An 18,009-nucleotide genomic window follows, 5' to 3' on the forward strand; every position below is an offset into this window, starting at 1 on the left:
TTACTTGGCTATGAAGGATCGCTGAAGAAGAAGACTGTTATGGAATAAGTTCTAATTTTCATGCCTTCTATACTGTTTTAGACACCTGTGAAAAATTTAGTTGCCTAGATTTCTTTGTAATGGTTGTGGTTTTAGGTATATTTGTTTTTTATTGGTTTGTGGATTTTAGCAGTGTTTTATTTACAATTTTATTTATACACTGCTTGGAGATTTCTTTGATCAAGAGGTTTATAAATCTTCTGAGGTAAGTACCGTATTGGCCAGAATATAAAACACACCGCAAATAAGCTGCACCTTTAAAAATCAAGGCTTATTTGTGGATGCGGCCCACCTCCCGGCACTACGGCATTCCCGGCACTACCACTCCAGGCCGGCATCGGGGGAGGCTTGGGAGCGGAGGGCATGCTGTGTGCCATTGCCCCACACACCTGGGCTGCTTCCTGAGGGGGGGAGCCACACCACTTTGCCAGCGGCGTCCTCCCCTTTCTCCTTCTTTCTGGTGGCTGGGAGCAGCGGGCGGGCAGCACACTGCTGCCCTGCGCTCCCAGCATGCTTCCGGGGGGGGGGGGAGCCACATCGCTTTGCTGCACTTTAACTTTTCACAGCCCGAATTTAGAAAAAAGTGTGGCTTATATTCAGGCCAATACGGCAAATAAGGTTCACATATGCAGTAACACTAAACTATTGTTTGTTCAAACAATGATAAGCGAATGAATAGATTATTAGTCTTAAGGTTCACTGTTATTATAGCTAATAGTATAGACTATGCTAGTCTTCCTCTTATATGTTATGAACTACAGAAAAAGCACTTTCAATAATAAGTGACGGATTCATTTTTACCACATTCATCAGATTCTCATGGTCCCCATTCTGGTGTTTGGGTCTCTTCTCCCTTTAATGTAAACAGAGATTTAGGTGCATTGTTAAAATAAAATAGCAGTTCAAACAATAGTATTGGTGATGACTACTTGCTGGTCCCAATCCAACTAACACCTTCCCAAAATCAACCGGACATGTATATAAATACCAAAGGAAGTTGCTGCAAACATACAGGGCACAAAGTTCCCTTCCATGAGAGTTTCAGAAGCAAGATATTTACATTTCACCACCCTTCTGAACTCAGCGGCAAATCCCACCTCAACTGTAGCTGCACTTCTAAAAATTTATTTCGCTGAAAGCAGACTAATTATGCCATTTAAAATCCACGATGCTGCCCGTGCAATACACAATATGATTCATGTACGCAGTAACTAATTTGCTCCCCAAAGCTTTTCTGACAAAGCATCTGCTTTTAATGTCACCCATTATTATATCAATAGCATCAGTGTAACTTTTCTAGGAAGGAAGGGATTTAGTTTAATTGCACTTCTCAGCAAGTACCTGCTCCACAAATATCCTGGCACCAAATCCAGCCTAACAACATGCTAAATTATTAAAGTATGATTGCCAGATAATGTCTGGCATTAGAATTTGCATAGCTTGTTAGAAATACCCAGCTGACCGATTCTTACAAAAATGTCTTTAGTTTTCATCCTCTTGGAAGTGTCTTAGAGACTTCAGGGATAGAGCATGCAAATGAGAGCAGGAGTTATCAGTCACAAACTTTGGTAAGCATTCTTCGGGGTTATTTTAGTCAGTTCCAATTCAACAGCAGCTTCAGAGTCTTTCCCCCCCTCTTGCTATTTTATGTAAACAACAAGGGAAAGGGCAAAGCTATTTATTTTAATGGATATTTCTAGTTGAACATAGCCTCTGTTGTTTGAATAATCAGCAATGCAAAGTGGGCAGCCATAATTAATATGCATGATGAACTATATGCTGGTCTCATTAACAGGCAAAATTGATATTAATTCTGGTTCCAATTCAAACGTACAGCAAAACTGAACTTTGTCTCTTGGATTTGTTCACGAAAACATAATCATTCCTTGATTTTAAGACACTCATTTTAGACCCCCAGCATCCAATGTTAAACACATACACTTGTGTCTTATGAAATTATAACCACAATCTTTATTTGGTGTGGTTGCTGCCTGAGCCCAAGCTGAGGGTTTCCATCCTTTTGGTGGTGGTGGTGGGGCACATTTTGAATTCAGAGTGTGTGCTGAAACAGCCAGTCACAAAACAGCTGGGGGCAGAAGGGGGCAGAAGGAGGACGGCAGAACACAAGATGGCTGCCATGGGGTTTGTGGCATAACACAAAATTAGACAGCCACCCCTGACAATCTTACACTTACCATGGGAAGTTAGCTATGTTCCGCTGGTCCTGATTTTGTGTAGGTCACACGCTATTGATTTTACACACACACACACACACACACACACGCTGTCACTGTCTAAGGGGTCCAACATCACAGTTCCTGTTCATGCCTTTTCTGCACCCTGACACTGTATCCTGGGCAAGACCTTACCTATCACAGCTAGAGCATAGGAAGAGCAGAAAACTGAAGACCAGGAGCATTGCCATGGCTGCCAGGCTTCCCCATATGATGATGTGAAGCAGCCCTGTACTTAAGAAGCTATCACCAGGCCCCATGATACAGAAGGGGGGTGCCTTTGGATGGAGGGCAGCTAGTCCTCACAAGACGTTGGCATTTGCACAGATAAGAGTTCTTCTTTCTGTGGAGCAAAAAAGGGGGGAGAGACATTACAAAGAAGTCTGGTTTAAAGGCTGGGTGTGTTCAAACTGCACATTTATAGCACATTACTTTCCCCAAAGAATCTGTTGTTCAACCCTCACCGAGCTACAGTTCCCAGCATCCTTATCAAGTTACATTTCCTAGGGGGGAAATCACGTGTTTTAAATATATGGCATGACGGAAGTTACAATTTTAATCCTGTTTTTTTATATTTTCAGAACTACTAACATTTCAGCTACGTTAACTGTCACGAGGTAATCAGAGGCACCATTCTGAATCTAATGGAAAAATGGGAGAGTTTGTTTGAGGTTGCACAGGTGTGTTGCTGTCAGATTGAACTGGCAGCTATCTTGGCCACTATTTCTCCTCACCAATGTGCCTGGAATGATGCTGTATCACAACATAGCACCTGATGAGTTCATGGCAGAGTCAATAAGCAAAACTAGTCACTTCCTGATTAGTAGCTACATCTTTTAGCCCACTATACTACCCCTAGCAAGGGAGAATGTCTGCATGTGAACAAATTTAGAGAGGGAAATGATGGTATTTCATAGCAATGAATCCAGACTAAATTTGTTGAATTTAAGCCCCAGTGGGAACCAAGCCTGCCAACCAAGTTTTCCATGTGGATTTCGGTGGGACCCTAGTGCAGCTAATTTAACAGTGCAATCCTATGCATATCTACTCAAAAGTAAGCCTCCGTAATTTCAGTGGGACTTATTTCTAGGTATGTTATAGAGGACTGCAACCACAGTCTGGATCCCCCTCTTTAATCAAAAAGAGGGAAACCAATAGGATTATGGGGCTTGAATCAAACAGTAGTTCTACTTATAGGAGGCCCATTGAAATTAATGGGTATGACCAACTTAGACCCATTAATTTCAGTGCATTTAATCTGAGGAGGACTTAGTTGGCTACAACCCTAGAACTGGAAATAAATATATTTTAACAACTCTGGATAAAAGCAAGAAAAGGAAAAGTTGTAAGTATAACATCGATGAAGATGAATTGACACATCTATTTGTCTACTAATTTGCATTAATTGTCTATACAACAGCCAATTTTTTAAGGTTCAGATGTCCCAGTTGGATAGTCATACTCAGAAATACTCATTTTAAAAAGCCAAATTGTGCTGCCGTACTGTATTTATCCAGCAAAGGAGCTTTAAAAGCAGATATTCAGGTTGGGTGCTGAACCACACCATGGAAAAAATGAGATATACCCATTTGAAATAGCTGCATGTTAGCCAGGGGCATCTGTGGTGATCCTGAAAAGCTTGGCAGCATTTTCATACAACGGTAGTGAAACAAATGTTCTGTTCTGTTTTTTAAAAATACAATACCTGTTTCATGTCAGTAAAAGTTCAAGAGTGCCGGCACAGTATGATCTCACTCAAAGCTTTTAGGAATAAGACAAAAGTAACAGACTACTGCACAAGTTTACAATACTACACAAGTGATTCATTTGTCCAAAATCACTATGTATCGCCTGGATTTGCCTTCATTTGCCACATGCATGAAGGGATTCTATGCAGTTAAAGTGGCAGAAAGAATGTGCTGCTGTCTGCATCCCAAGGTCTTGTGGTTACCTGAGCCCCGACACCCAATAATATGGATGACTTCCAAAGAGACAAATTCATGGAGGATAAAAGCTATCAGTGGCTTCCAGCCACAATGGCTACATTGTACCTTCACTGTCGGAAACAGCATGTCTCTCAATTCCAGGTGCTGGGAATCACAAGTGGGGAAAGTGCTATAATGCTCATGTCCTGCTTTCAGGCCTCTTATACAGGCATTTGGTTGGCTACTCTAAGAACACGTTGCTGAACTGGATGGGCCTTTTGTAGGCTCTTACATTCTTCATATGGCAGAGAGTAACCTTATGACCCTACACCGTAATGAGCAGTTCTGCTCCTGTGGAAGCAGGCTCTCGCCTTGCAGATGTCCATTCTGAATGCATGCATACTGGGGGTGGGGTGGGGGGGACAAAGATGGCTCAGAAGTTCTGAATAACCAAGGGAACTGAAAATTCTCCATCTTTGCTATTCAAAAAAAACAAGCCTCATAGAATAAATATTAATTTGCACCAAGCTCTACCTATTTGAAATTAACTGATCTGAAATTCATGAAGAAACAGGGATACAGTGGTACCTCGGGTTACAGATGCTTCAGGTTACAGACGCTTCAGGTTACAGACTCCGCTAGCCCAGAAATATTACCTCTGGTTAAGAACTTTGCTTCAGGATGAGAACAGAAATCGTGCTCCGGCAGTGCGGCAGCAGCAGGAGGCCCCATTAGCTAAAGTGGTGCTTCAGGTTAAGAACAGTTTCAGGTTAAGAACAGACCTCCAGAATGAATTAATTACCTAACTTGAGGTACCACTGCATTTGATTTACAGTGAGCTTCACTCCTAAGTAATTATTCTGAGCTCAAGCATACAGAATTTTCTACTCTCATAGGTAACAAAAGTTTTTAATAGTTCACAAGCTTGTTAAATTTTAAAACTAGAAGTGTGAGCTTAAAGAACAATTCTGTTGTGATGTTGGAGCAGTTATTGCCTGTAGATGTGCTTGTTCAACTCTTGGGCACAAGATGGCAGCATTAAACCACTGTTCCCTTTGAGTGCTCCAAAGCAATCACATTTTTGTAGACTCCCAATGCATTGTAACACAAGCCACTTTTTGCACCTCTGATTAACATTTCACAGATATTTTAGTACAATTTAGTTGTGGTCTTTTGCACAGAGTTCTGCATGTGATATTAACAAGCACATATTTGTGTCTCGAATGCAACTTGTGCACATGTAAATGCTGTTAACGCGAGAAAATCTATGTGTGAAAATGCCAGTGCTTAGCTTAACCTAGTTGACTTACAGTGGAGTCCCAGTCCAGCACTTCTACACAGGAAGGGGAGTTTGGTATTGTCTTATAAAACCAATATTATCTACATTTTAGTGGATTATTGTCTATATCTGATGCTTTATCCCCCCCCCCCCCCCGGCATTTGTCATATAAGTGGACGGATTATGATAAGATGGCTAACTTGCAGATTCTGGATCTGCAGTTTTTAACACCGATGCTTACTTATCTAACATTTCATTTCACTACCAGTAACTACCCTACAGGAATGTATTGACAACTTTTAATGCTATCCAGTCTGCTCACAAATGCATATTGTTGCATGCCACCCCAATCTATGAGAAGTACAAGATTCTAGTGGTTCCCAGCACTTACCCAGGATTCCTTTTGGAAAGAGGCATAGCAGAGACTGTGGTATCTTCATGATATATGGCTTATTTACACATATATACATCCTGAGCTTACAATGGAGGGCCTCACAGCATTAGTACCTCAAAAGGGTCTTGTTTCTCTTATAGCCGCAGCCTTGGATTCAGACACAGAAATCGAACATTGCTCTCTAATGTTTTACAGTCGTACATCAGCTCCCAAATGCCTTAGGAGTCAAAAGTTCCGGCTCCCGAACAATCGAAAACCGGAAGTGAGTGTTCTGGTTTCTGAACGTTCCTTTGGAAGCCGAACGTCTGACAGGGCTTCCACGGCTTCTGATTGGCTGCAGGTGCTTCCTGAATCCAGTCAGAAGCTGCACTTTGGAAGTCGAACATTTTAGAAGACGAACGGACTTACAGAATGGATTCTGTTCGACTTCCGAGGTATGACTGTACTCCTAAGTAGCATCAATTCCCTGCTCTCTACTCTGGCTTTATCTGTTGAGGAAGAGGGGCTCCGTCTGGCACTGAGTTCTTTAATCCCCATCACCTCACCAAGGCTATTTCTTGGAATTAGAAAGCTTGATTAGCTTTTAACACTTCCTGGATCCAGGGAATGGAGAAGGCCGGCACCCTCTCCTCAAACACATAAAAATATATAGAGAGATTGCTTGCATATTAATTGCCACAGCAAAGTTTTAGAGCCATGATAAAAATCCTAAATATAACGAAAAGGCAAAAATAAATATACAAGCTTACAGAGAGATCTAGAAGGTGGCTGTGTGAGTCTTGGGTATCTGATTTTAATCCATTCCTGATACCCTACAAGGGAAAGGGAATTTTTTTTCCAGAAGGAGTGTTTAGAGCTTGTCAAAAGGTCCATATGAGAATGTGAACTTATCTTAAGGAATGGAATTTTGCTGGCTGTTTTGCTTATTATTATTTTGGACTAACTTAACAATAATACTTCACTCCAGTGGAAGCTGCGAAGTCATGAGAATTCCACACTAACATCTTTCAAAGCTAGTGTCATTCTGATTATCTGATCTTGAGAGAAGCTTGCTCTCACCACTGTTTCTGCCCTGTCAAAATATGGAAACACTGTACTGCAAAAGGATAATGTTTTTTTTAATATGTGTCAGGAAAATCCATACAAAGGAAGGACTCCACCATAAAGCCACAGATAAGCACAAGAGATGTGCTAAAACAGGATCAGTCAGTCCAAAAGATTATTAAAAAAAGCATGCATGAGATAATCAGAGATGCAGATGCACTCAAGCTGTCAAAGCTCAGTTTTAACACCTTTTCTGTTTATTAGGGTGTTGCCGTTATTTCTAATCCAATTTACAATGTTCAGTGAACATGTGTGAACTGTAGCTACAAAGATGCTATAAATTCCATCTTTTTAAACACCCCCTTGCTTGATACCAAGGTAAATGAGGCGCGTATGCATAGCCAATTACATTGAATATGGGTATGTGAACACATATGCACACATATATTTTTCAAATGCAAACATGCTGGTAGGTTACGATCCTTTCATTTTTATCTTTTTCAAGGAACACACAACCAGAGAGCTGCTTTTTATTTCTTTTTGAATATGCAATTGGGTCTCCAGGAAAAATAAAGCTGATCATTAATAGTCATTTAAATAAGAACAAATGGTGCCCTTTTCTTATTTTGCCTCTTTACTTATTTTATCATCCAACAATCTGTTTCAGACAAGGAATTTCCTCTTGTTTCCTCAAATTCCTAAATTATCCCTTTGACCTCTGCAACCTGGTACATATTCTTATCATTCCTTTGGATTTGCTCTCCCCTCTTGAAGATTTCTGGCAGCTAAGCTCAGAGCTCTTTCCTGTGCCCATTTGTCACGGATGAACTTTGTTCCACCTTTGACAGTGTCAATCAGCTCCTTCTCATGCTCTGAGACATTTTGCTTTTGGAGAATTGTTTGATTTCTTCCCCATTCTCCTCCCTTTCCTCTTGCTTCTCTGGGTGCTGTTTGGCAGGACTTCTGGTCCTTGTTGCACCCCAAGAGCTCTCTTTTTAGGGCTCCCCCCCATATCCCTCTGCTTCTCCTTCAGGGCAGCCACTTTCTTGTCTACACTGGAAATCCAGTCTCATGACTGCCAGGCATATACTTCTGCACTGGAATTACAAAATGTCCTCATCAGATTCCATTAGTCCTGAGAGAGCACTTCAAATGCTACCCATTTTACCACCATCTCCTTATAGCTCAACTGAAAATCCCAACCTTTGCCCCTCAAATATCCTCCGACTGTTGCATTGCCTGACAGACCCACCGTGGATGGTGCAAGATTTACTGCCGCCTGTAAGAGAATTGCCACTGCTTTTTCTCCAAACACTGCCTCTGTGTACTGACCTCCCCCTCATTTGCTTTTGCCCCCCCCCATACAGAAGTGTCTCAAGTCCTGGGTCTCCAAACCGACAGTCCCCCACTCTGAGGAAAGACCCTAGGAAATGCAGGGTCCCTAAAGAGTTGAGATGTTCTGGGAGAGATTTCAGCCACCCTACCCAGACAGAATACAGTGACACCTCGGGTTACATACGCTTCAGCTTACATACACTTCAGGTTACAGACTCCGCTAACCCAGAAATAGTACCTCGGGTTAAGAACTTTGCTTCAGGATTAGAACAGAAATTGTGCTGCGGTGGCAGCAGGAGGCCCCATTAGCTAAAGTGGTGCTTCAGGTTAAGAACAGTTTCAGGTTAAGAACGGACCTCCAGAACGAATTAAGTACTTAACGCAAGGTACCACTGTATATATAAAGTTGTGCAGATCGTAACCTGCATTTTATTACATACATTGCTTAAAGAGAGTTTTCTGATGAAGGTGTCTACGACTTTTTGCCAAATAAAAAGAAACCTATTGTGACCATATTTCAACACAGAAAGAAAGGCCATGGGTCCACACAAGGTCTCCTGTGCTCTGAAAACTAGACCTTATGTTTCATTCTGAGCTCATCATGACTTCAAAACTATTGACCTGCAAAGCTGTAGACAGAAAAATCCAAACTGCTTGCTGCCCCCGCTGAGGCTCTCTGAAGCAGCAGAGCTACCACCCCATTTGCAGCCCGCCCACCCACAAAGGTGGTTGCAAAAAGTTGGAGGTAGGCAGACTGGGACCAATCCCTGGGACACCTGCAGTTTAAATAAGGAAATAAATAATTGAGCCCCACTCAGGCCTGATGATGGCTGTGAGAGCCATCATTGGCCACCTTAGCCCCACCATTGGAGCAACCTAATTTGGGAACTTTCATCAGGCTCTGCTGGCAGGTATGTCCCATTTGGTGGGTGGAAGGGGGGGTCTACATCCCAGCAGAGGGATGCAAGTGTTACTCTGACAGCAGCCAAGAGGAGGCTGCAAAGTGAGTGGAGGGATGTGCCCGCACAATTGAAACCCCCCACAGTCTGGCATAAGGCGAGCTTGGATTACAGCCTGAGTTAGCCACGCTTCAGATGGAAATTAAATGGAACAGTAGTTCAAATTGCACAGCACCTATCTTGCATGCCAAGGGAACCCAAAAATTGATAGCAGAGGCATCACGGAAGTGTTCATGAATAGTAATAAGGTGATGCGTTGTTTCCTATGGGCTTCACTAACTACTTAATTAATGTCTATAGTGTGTATAGTGTGGTACTTAGGGAATGTAGCCTTACCTAATAAATGACCACAGCATACATTATTGCCTAATTATGGTATATCATTCTCTCTCTCTCTCTCTCTTTCTCTCTCTCTCTCACACACACACACACACAAGTTTCAGGAATGTAATTACAGTGCTTATGCATTAAGAGCTTACTGATGCAATCCCTGCCTCCCCTAGTTCCAAATTCTCAATGGTTTCCTGGATATAATATACAGCCATGATCACTTACACTTAAAGAATTCAATTGTTTAGACCTCCACCAGGATTAGAAAAGGGTGACCCGAGCTTGGAATATGTGAGCTTTGGCATCTGCCTGTCAAAGAGAGAGAGAGAGAGAGAGAGAGACAGAAAACATATAATTTTTAACATATAACAATAATTTTAACATTGCATATGTCATGTACTTTGTCTGTGAATTTGCGTGCAATGACTTTTGACATACTATATTTGGTTTTTTAGTTTGTTTTTATTGGAGTGATGTAATTCCAAAATGTATCTACAAGCGGTATATGGCGAAATTTCAATTAAAATGGTTTCAAACAAGAAAAAGAAAAGAAATAGCTGAGGATTGATTTCCTAGCAAGAAGGTAAACTGTATTCTGGAGTCCGGCAACCAAACCAGTCATAAAAGCAGAATGAATTTGGAAGCACTTTTTTTCACCCTCACATTTACTTATTTTTTGACACATGGTGTAAGGCCAGTGCCACTTAGGCAGGGAAAATGCACGCTGATAGCTTTTTAGCTTGATGTATGTGTGGAGAAGCAATAAAAAGCCCAGAAATTAAAGCTCTCTTCATGAAATGCGTTTTTCAGTTGTGATACCATAAATTTGTGACAGCTGACAGTTCCAAGAGAGGCAGAGCTAATTCAATTTTAAAAACGTTGTTTGCAGAAGCACTTTGACTGTACATAATTTTACCTTGCTAATTAAAGCAGTTGAAAAGGCTTTTAATGTGTCAGTGCTCCAGCCCTTGCTGTCCTTGACAATATTTTTCACTTCATCTTGACTACAGATGCCATCCATTCTCAAGATTGCATCTGTTTCTCTGACCAATTTCCCCATTTTCCCCTTGGGACATCTCATGCCAGTAGACACACCATAGTCTTGGGCAGTTTCCTAGAGGAAACTGGGTAATACCTGTAGCTTCCTTAAGCTGTAGAATACTTTTGCGGAAAGTGTCTGTATATGAGCAGAACTGAAACCATGCTCACCACACCAGGCGTCTTAGAATAATAATAGAATTGTAGAGTTGGAAGGGACCCTGAGGGTCATTTAGCCCAACCCCAATGCAGGAATCGCAGCTAAAGAATCCGTGACAGATGGCCATGCAACCACTGCTTAAAAACCTCCAAGGAAGGAGAGTCCACAACCTCTAGAAGGAGTCTGATCTACTGTCGAACAGCTCTTACTGTCGGAAAGTTCTTCCTGATGTTTAGTCGGAATCTCCTTTCTTGTAACTTGAAGCCATTGGTTCAAGTCCTCCCCTCCAGCTCGGGAAAAAACATGCTTGTTCCCTCTTCCATGTGACAGCCCTTGAGATATTTGAAGATGGATATCATATCTCCTCTCAGACTCCTCTTTTCTAGGCTAAAGATACCCTGCTCCTTCAACTGCTCTTCATAAGGTTTGGTTTCCAGACCCTTTATCACCTTAGTTGCTATCCTATGCACATGTTCCATCTTGTCAACATGCTTCTTAAGTTGTGGTGTCCAGAACTGGACATAGTATTCCAGGTGTGGTCTGGCCAAGGCAGTATAGAGTGGTACTATTCCTATTACTGACCTGGAGACTATACTTTTGTTGATGCAGCCTAGAATAGCATTAGCTTTTTTTTTTTGCTGCTGCATCACACTGTTGACTCATGTTAAGCTTATGGTCCACTAAGACCCCTAGATCTTTTCCACATGTACTACTAGTAAATCAGGTGTCCTCCATCTTATATTTGTGCATCTAGTTCTTCCTGCCTATGTGTAGAACCTTACATTTGTCCCTATTTAAACTCATTTGTTAGTTTGTGCAGAATTCTCCAATCTGTTAAGGTCCTCTTGAATCTCGATTCTGTCTTTAGTGGCATTAGCTATCCCTCCCACTTTGGTGTCTTCTGCAAATGTGATGAGCATCCCCTCAATTCCTTCATCAAAGTCATGTATAAATATGTTGAACATCTGAATTACAAACAGATGGAATTTAAAGAAACAAAAGACTCAGAAATTTCATTTAATCCCTCCATATGTTGCTGGACTACAGCTTCATTCATCCCTGATAATTGTCCAGAATGACTGGGTGTGAGCATTCCAATATTTAGAAAAACAAACAACTGAAGATTTCAATTCTTATGAACTCAGCACAACTGAAAGCAGCAGTTTACAATCACTTTAGGTATTCTTCCAGATGTATTTTGAAACACACTGCTTTCGGCTAGCATATGCATGCCACAGGTACATTATGACTTGTTTTACTTCTGGAACACCCATTTATAATAAATAAAACACAAACTGAATTTGTGTTAAATTGTTTATATTTGCACTATGTTCAGTTTACTGGCCTCCCTCCTTCCTGCACAAGCAGAAATATAAAATCACACATTCTGCCCAAGGCATTGAAGCAACGAGAGCTATCCCATGGCCCTGGGAGAACCATTTAAAATTAGTAGGTTTCCTTTCCCTTTAATCTGGCAGGATAAATATAATTATAAGATCTAATAATCTGCTACTAATATAATATTGGAAATCTTCACAGCTAAAGCATCACTCCTTCCAAACATAACTGGGTTAATTTTCTTAATAATTATGAAGAGGGGACATGGAGAGACTTTTCATAACATTTTGCATGGCGAGTGAGTTTCCAAATCTGATAAACCCAAAATAGCAGCCACACACATATCCTGTCATACTTTCTTAGAAGCTGATTGAATCTTACATGGAACTGTACTTAAGACTTCTGTTTGGATAAGGTCTCCTGATAAGTATGCACATCACCAAGTAACATATCATATGCTAGCTCACAGTCAGACTCACATGGCCCAAAATGAGAAGGGTCTGGAATTTTGCAATCAAACATTTAAGAGAGATCCCCACAAGGGAAAAGGAATAAGCATGAACAAATGTTATAAACACTCAAGACACAATAGCCCCCTGACTTGGGTAGCTGCAGCCAGTTAATACTCAGTTTCAAACTCATCATTGCTAAGGCCCTCAGTTCTTTTCTGTTCAGACTGGCTAAATTTCTATATATTCCAACTTTTCAAGTAAGCTAGCCAAAAATAAGCGCTGCATTTTAAAAAAAATAAGGAAGGGAAACATAGAGCTTGATAAATGGCAGATGTTCCTACAGAACAGGATGAGCAGGGTTCCACAAGACACTATTAGCAATCGTGTCCTGACCCATAGTTAGATGCCCTGGAAGATGCTGGTTTACACAGAATGTATAAAGAACTACTTGAACTACTAGGCACAGTGGCTGTGTTCTACCTCCACTATACCAGTTGCTGAATCATAGGTGGGCAGAGTGCTGCTTAGCTCATGTCCTGCTTGCCGACTTCCCAAGTGTGTCTGATTGGCTACTGTGAAAACAGAATGCTGGATGAGATGAGCCATAGGCCTGATTCAGCAGGCTGTTCTTATTATGGTCTTACCTTCTTATGTTAACTTTTCCTCAGTATGGTTGAGAAGCTCTACCAAGCTTGGTCCTTTTAGACTAGCTCAGGGAGTGCACAGCTTGCATTATACAGATCTTTTTTGACTGCCTAGTACCCAATATGTTGACAAAAGTTAGAGGACACTCTCTCAAGTGTATCGCAACTCACATAACCTGCTAGCAGAAGATCCTGCCCAAAGTCTGAGATGCAACAGGAAACTTACAGAAATTTGGCTCATCTTTATTAAATAATGTGCATGCAAGGCTTGGAATCTACACTGACACTATATAGCTAGAACACTACTTGTCATTTTGCAAGCGACACTTCAAACATCATCTTGACAGTTAAAATATCCTTCTGTCTGCTGTGATTAGTTTCAAGGCCATTTTACTTTATGGTACTTGCAAGGTACCTTTATGGTACATTTGCTTCTCGAAGTATTTTAATTGGATGGCAAGCTGGCTCCACTGTAGTGACTCCACTGTAGTGACTAAAGCAGTCCAGCAACCTGAACTGTATGTCAAAGATGCTCAGGACTGAATCACTAGTTGCTTCTGCAGGTGTCTGGAGACATGACTTGTTCGCAGTGTTTTAATTATGGATGTTTCTGTTTTAATCTTTGTGTAACTGACTTTTTAATTTTGTTAACCAACTTAGAAGCCTCTTGTGCCATTAAGTGGCACACAAACCCATCCTGTAATAAAAGGCAGGCGGTAGTCTCCCCCCCCCCCCATTTGCCTGAGCGCTTATGTGCTGCTTTCAGACATTTTCAGTACAACTCAGCACTTTCGTCATGTGATAAGCAACAAGTATCACTATTTTGTGTGGGATAAATGGAAGTGCAGTTTGACCTTAGGGCTTAGTCGTATTATTAGAGCAAACAATCTGCTATGCTCTTGTACAGCAGCTTCTGTAAACAGACAGGCGGCAAACAAAGGGGGAGCTTTACAGAGTTTAAAATAGAAAATTGCCTTTGCATTAACAGGCTTATGGCAAGGTTACTTATGGCACATTTGCCTTTAGGACTCAGCAGGCGTGCAGTGCAGCATATTGTGTCAAGCCATCTGCTGAACAGGCAGAATCGATCTCAGAGTCTGTGTGTCCTGCTTCGCTTGCAGATTTACCCACTGTGACTAAACACACCCACAGAAGTCAATATTTTTTTGGGAGTGGGGGAGGAACTGCTCCAAACAGTTGGATTTGACCTTTCCAGGGCTGGGTGGCAGAAACTTAACATTTTCTATTTTCAAGGGAGAAAAGAGATAAGCTCTGAACACATTTCAAGGGAAATGCAGTTTGAAAGCTTTGCTCTTTTCCAAATCTGAGCTTCAAACAAATTTCACATGGTAATTATAATAATTGAGATGTCAAAAGCATTTTATATTTACATGGTGCTGTATAAATACTGACTAATTAAGGTTCACCATGATTTTGCTGGGAGAATAAAAGACTGCATCTTTTTTTGGATCTGAATGAGAAGGTTGAAACAGAGACAACACTAGTTGCACACCTGAAACTGGGATTAGAGGTGGGCCCTGAAGGGTTTTCTTTTCTATTTTTTAACACCTCAAGCAAAAAAAATATATAAATTACACTCCTCTGCTCTAGACTGGAATTCTTTTTACAAATTACACCCACATACATCCCATATAAAGAAAAAAAAACACACATATTGCTTAGAATTTACCACCTGAGGTAGACTGCTTCACATTACATCGTGGTGAGGTCAACCCTGAATTTGTCACTCCTAGTCCATTTCAGTCTGCTGAAGAAAGCTGGGAAGAAGTTGGCAGCCACACAATGTTCCTGTTCCAAATACTGAGTGACAAGAAATCTGCTTTCTGAGAAACCCTTTGCCAAACGTCTATTACTCAGGAAGAATCATGCTGACTTCTTGTCAGAGTCAAATCTGCCTCAGATGCTCATCTAGCTCTTGCTACATCGCTGCACCCATCTTTGGACTACTGTAATGTGTTCTTCATAGGGATACCTTTTAAGGTGACTCAGAAATTCAACTAATCTAGAATGTGGCTGCTAGACTGCTGGCTGTGAGTGACCGCTGGAACCATATGACACCAGTCCTAAAGGATCTACTCTGGCTCCCAGTACATTTCCAAGCACAATTCAAAGTGTCAGTGCTGTCCTTTAAAGCCCTAAACGGCATCAACCCTGTATACCTGAAGAAGCGTATTCAACCCCATTGTTGAGCCTGGACACTGAGGTCCACCTCTGAGGGCCTTCTGGGGGTTTCCTGTGAGAAGTGAAGTTACAGGGAACCAGGCAGTGAGGGTCTTCTCGGTAGTGGAGCCTGCACTGTGGAAAACCCTCCAGTCAGATGTAAAACAGATAAACTACTATAAGACACTTAGAAGACACCTGAAGGCACCCTGTATAGGGAAGTTTTAAATGTTTGATGTCTTGTTGTGTTTTTATATTATGCTGGAAGCCGCCCAGAGTGACTGGGGCAACCCAGATATAAATAATAAATGATTGCTATTATTTGTAGGTGCTACAGAATGTGGGGAAACCCAGTCAGGAAGACTCTGCCAGGAATAATGCAGGCTTTCCTAAGGGGAAGGGATGCAGCTCAGCAGTAGAACAGCTGCTTTGCATGCAGAAGGTCCCAGGTTCAGTCCCAGGCACCTCTAGGTAGGGCTGGGAAAGAATCCCGTCTGAAACCCTGGAGTGCCATTACCAGTCAAGGTAGACAATGTTAAGCTAGGTGAACCAATGGCTTGATTCAGTGTCAGGAAACATCCAGTGTTCTTAGATTCCTGCTAAGTTTCTGATCCTAAACCTCTGCTGCCTTGTGAGATATCTTCTGGAGAAGAATAGGCTAAGGAGGAAACCCTACACAAATCTGGAGTGGAGTCCCTAAGACAGCTGGTGTCAAATGTATTGCTCTGTTTTCCTTTGGACCACTTCAGCAAGGGTGAGAGGAGGTCTTGTTGTCTGGGGCAGGCAGCCTAGGACTTCCATACATACTGCCCAGGCTTGCACCCCAGGAAGGTCACCCAGGAAAATAGCCTTGGGTGATTTCCATGTTCATGCTGAGCCTCTCTGAACAGCTGGCTTGGGACATCATGGTTTCCATGGGGCTAACTCGAGTGGTTATTGGTCCACCACATTCAGCAAGCCATACCCAGGCTTTCATCTTTGTTCCAATAGCAGAGATGGGTGTTCTGATGGGGGGGAATGGAAGAGTTGTACAATCCAGTTCGCTACCTTGGAGGTTTTTTAACAGAGGTTAGATGGTCCTCTGTCAGGGATTCTTTAGCTGAGATTCCTGCATTGCAGACTGTTGGGACTAGATGAGCCTTGGGATGCCTCCAACTGTATAGTTCTTTGATTCAGTTCTATGACATACCAGTTTCTGGTGAGCTTTGGACTCACAACAACAACTCACCTCTGCAGATGGTGGTGGGGAATTCAGGTAGTCCTGGAAACAAATGGAATCTGATGGATTCCTGAAAGCTCTAAGGGGTTTTCTAGTGGTTAGAATTGGTGATTCTGCTCAGGTTCTGATCTCATTGTGCAATGGTGAGACACAACAGGCCACTGACAGCCCCATCAACTCGGACTGGTTATATACCCTACTATATATGTTTCACCCCAATGCTTGCGGTTTTACAAGTGCTGCAAAACTGGCCAAAGACTGCAGCATACTCAAGTAACTTGCACTAAGATTAGAGCAACCTGGTTGCCAAGCAACCTTTTTGTTTAGCAGAACATAATACACAGCAGCAGCTTGTCAACTGGGGAAGTTGTAATCAGGTACAAGGACTGGCTTAATGGCTCGTGAACACTTAAGTCATCATGCAATTTGCTGTGTTTTTCTCCTCAGGAGTTCCCATGGGGAAGATGCACTTGGTGGAGCTTCTTAGATGAAAAACTTGTAGATGGACCAAATCAGGCTATTGGACTCTCCACCACTTGACCTTTGAGAGTACCTTTCCCACCAAGAGCAGTAAAACCATTCTGAAAGCGAAAGTGAACACCCAAGCTTACAAACATGGATCCATTATATTGGAAAGGGTCACAGCTCAGCGGTAGAGTATTTGCCTTGCAAGATCCCCAGGAAGTGATCTCAAGGAAGGGCTAGGAAAATGCCTACCCAAAAAACCCTGGAGAGCCACTGCCAGTCAATGTAGACAATTCTCAGCTAGATGCATAGCTGTCAACTTTTCCCTTTTCTTGTGAGGAATCCTATTCAGAATAAGGGAATTTCCCTTTTAAAAAGGGAAACATTGACAGCTATGACTAGATGGCCCAATGGTCTGACTTTAATAGAACTGTAATAGAACTCCTGCATGCAAAGTGCTTTACTATCCACAGTCATATGAATAAATCAATTTGTGGAGTGGGTGAAAAGGGGAAGCGAACATGCCTTGCAGCCATAGCTGTTACGGGGTTTGAATTCCATCACTGGAGCTCTGAAACATAACTCTCCACTGATCCACTTCCATAAGCAAAAACATATGGTTAGTCAAAGGCCTTCATTCAAGAGTTTAGGGGCTTAGAACTGAGGCACTCCTAAGGCACTAGAAGACCTGCAGTAAAGTTTCTGTTGGATAACATTCACCCTAAGAAACCTCAGCCCTGTATACTTGCATGAGATAGCTAGCAGCCTTCCAAATGCTGCTTTTTCAGGATGAGCAAACCCAAAGCACTAACTTCAAAGCCTGAGGCACTGGCAGCTGCTTTAGCTAGAGGTTTCTGCGTATCCCTAAATAACCTCACAGATAACAACCATACTTCTGTGGTTGTAAATCTCACCATTATTGTGATCTGTGTATTGAAGAATGCCTTTGAAGTATGGATATTTTAGAAAGAGA

The 18,009-nt window shown here is 41.9% G+C and overlaps 1 protein-coding gene and 1 long non-coding RNA gene across 9 annotated transcripts in view; one reads left to right on the plus strand and one right to left on the minus strand.

The window, feature by feature from the left end:
- Positions 1–18,009, minus strand: part of PAG1 (phosphoprotein membrane anchor with glycosphingolipid microdomains 1) — a 95,660-nt gene that overhangs the window by 12,924 nt on the left and 64,727 nt on the right. For 3 of the 8 annotated variants that reach the window (XM_079983156.1, XM_079983155.1, XM_079983157.1), the window contains 3 exons: positions 9,765–9,848; positions 2,409–2,616; positions 841–892 (listed from right to left, as the gene is read on the minus strand). In XM_079983156.1, coding sequence (XP_079839282.1) covers positions 841–892; positions 2,409–2,533 — 177 coding nt within the window. In that variant the 5' untranslated portion in view covers positions 2,534–2,616; positions 9,765–9,848. The remainder of the gene's footprint in view (positions 1–840; positions 893–2,408; positions 2,617–9,764; positions 9,849–18,009) is intronic. The other 5 variants (XM_079983162.1, XM_079983161.1, XM_079983160.1 and 2 more) reach the window with 2 other exon arrangements.
- Positions 4,620–18,009, plus strand: part of LOC307219769 — a 255,558-nt gene continuing 242,168 nt past the window's right edge. Inside the window, exon 1 of the long non-coding RNA XR_013840533.1 lies at positions 4,620–4,967. This is a non-coding gene — a long non-coding RNA (uncharacterized lncRNA). The remainder of the gene's footprint in view (positions 4,968–18,009) is intronic.

The sequence above is a fragment of the Podarcis cretensis genome (genome assembly GCF_951804945.1).
Source record: "Podarcis cretensis genome assembly, chromosome: 7".
In the NCBI taxonomy this organism is placed as follows: domain Eukaryota; kingdom Metazoa; phylum Chordata; class Lepidosauria; order Squamata; family Lacertidae; genus Podarcis; species Podarcis cretensis.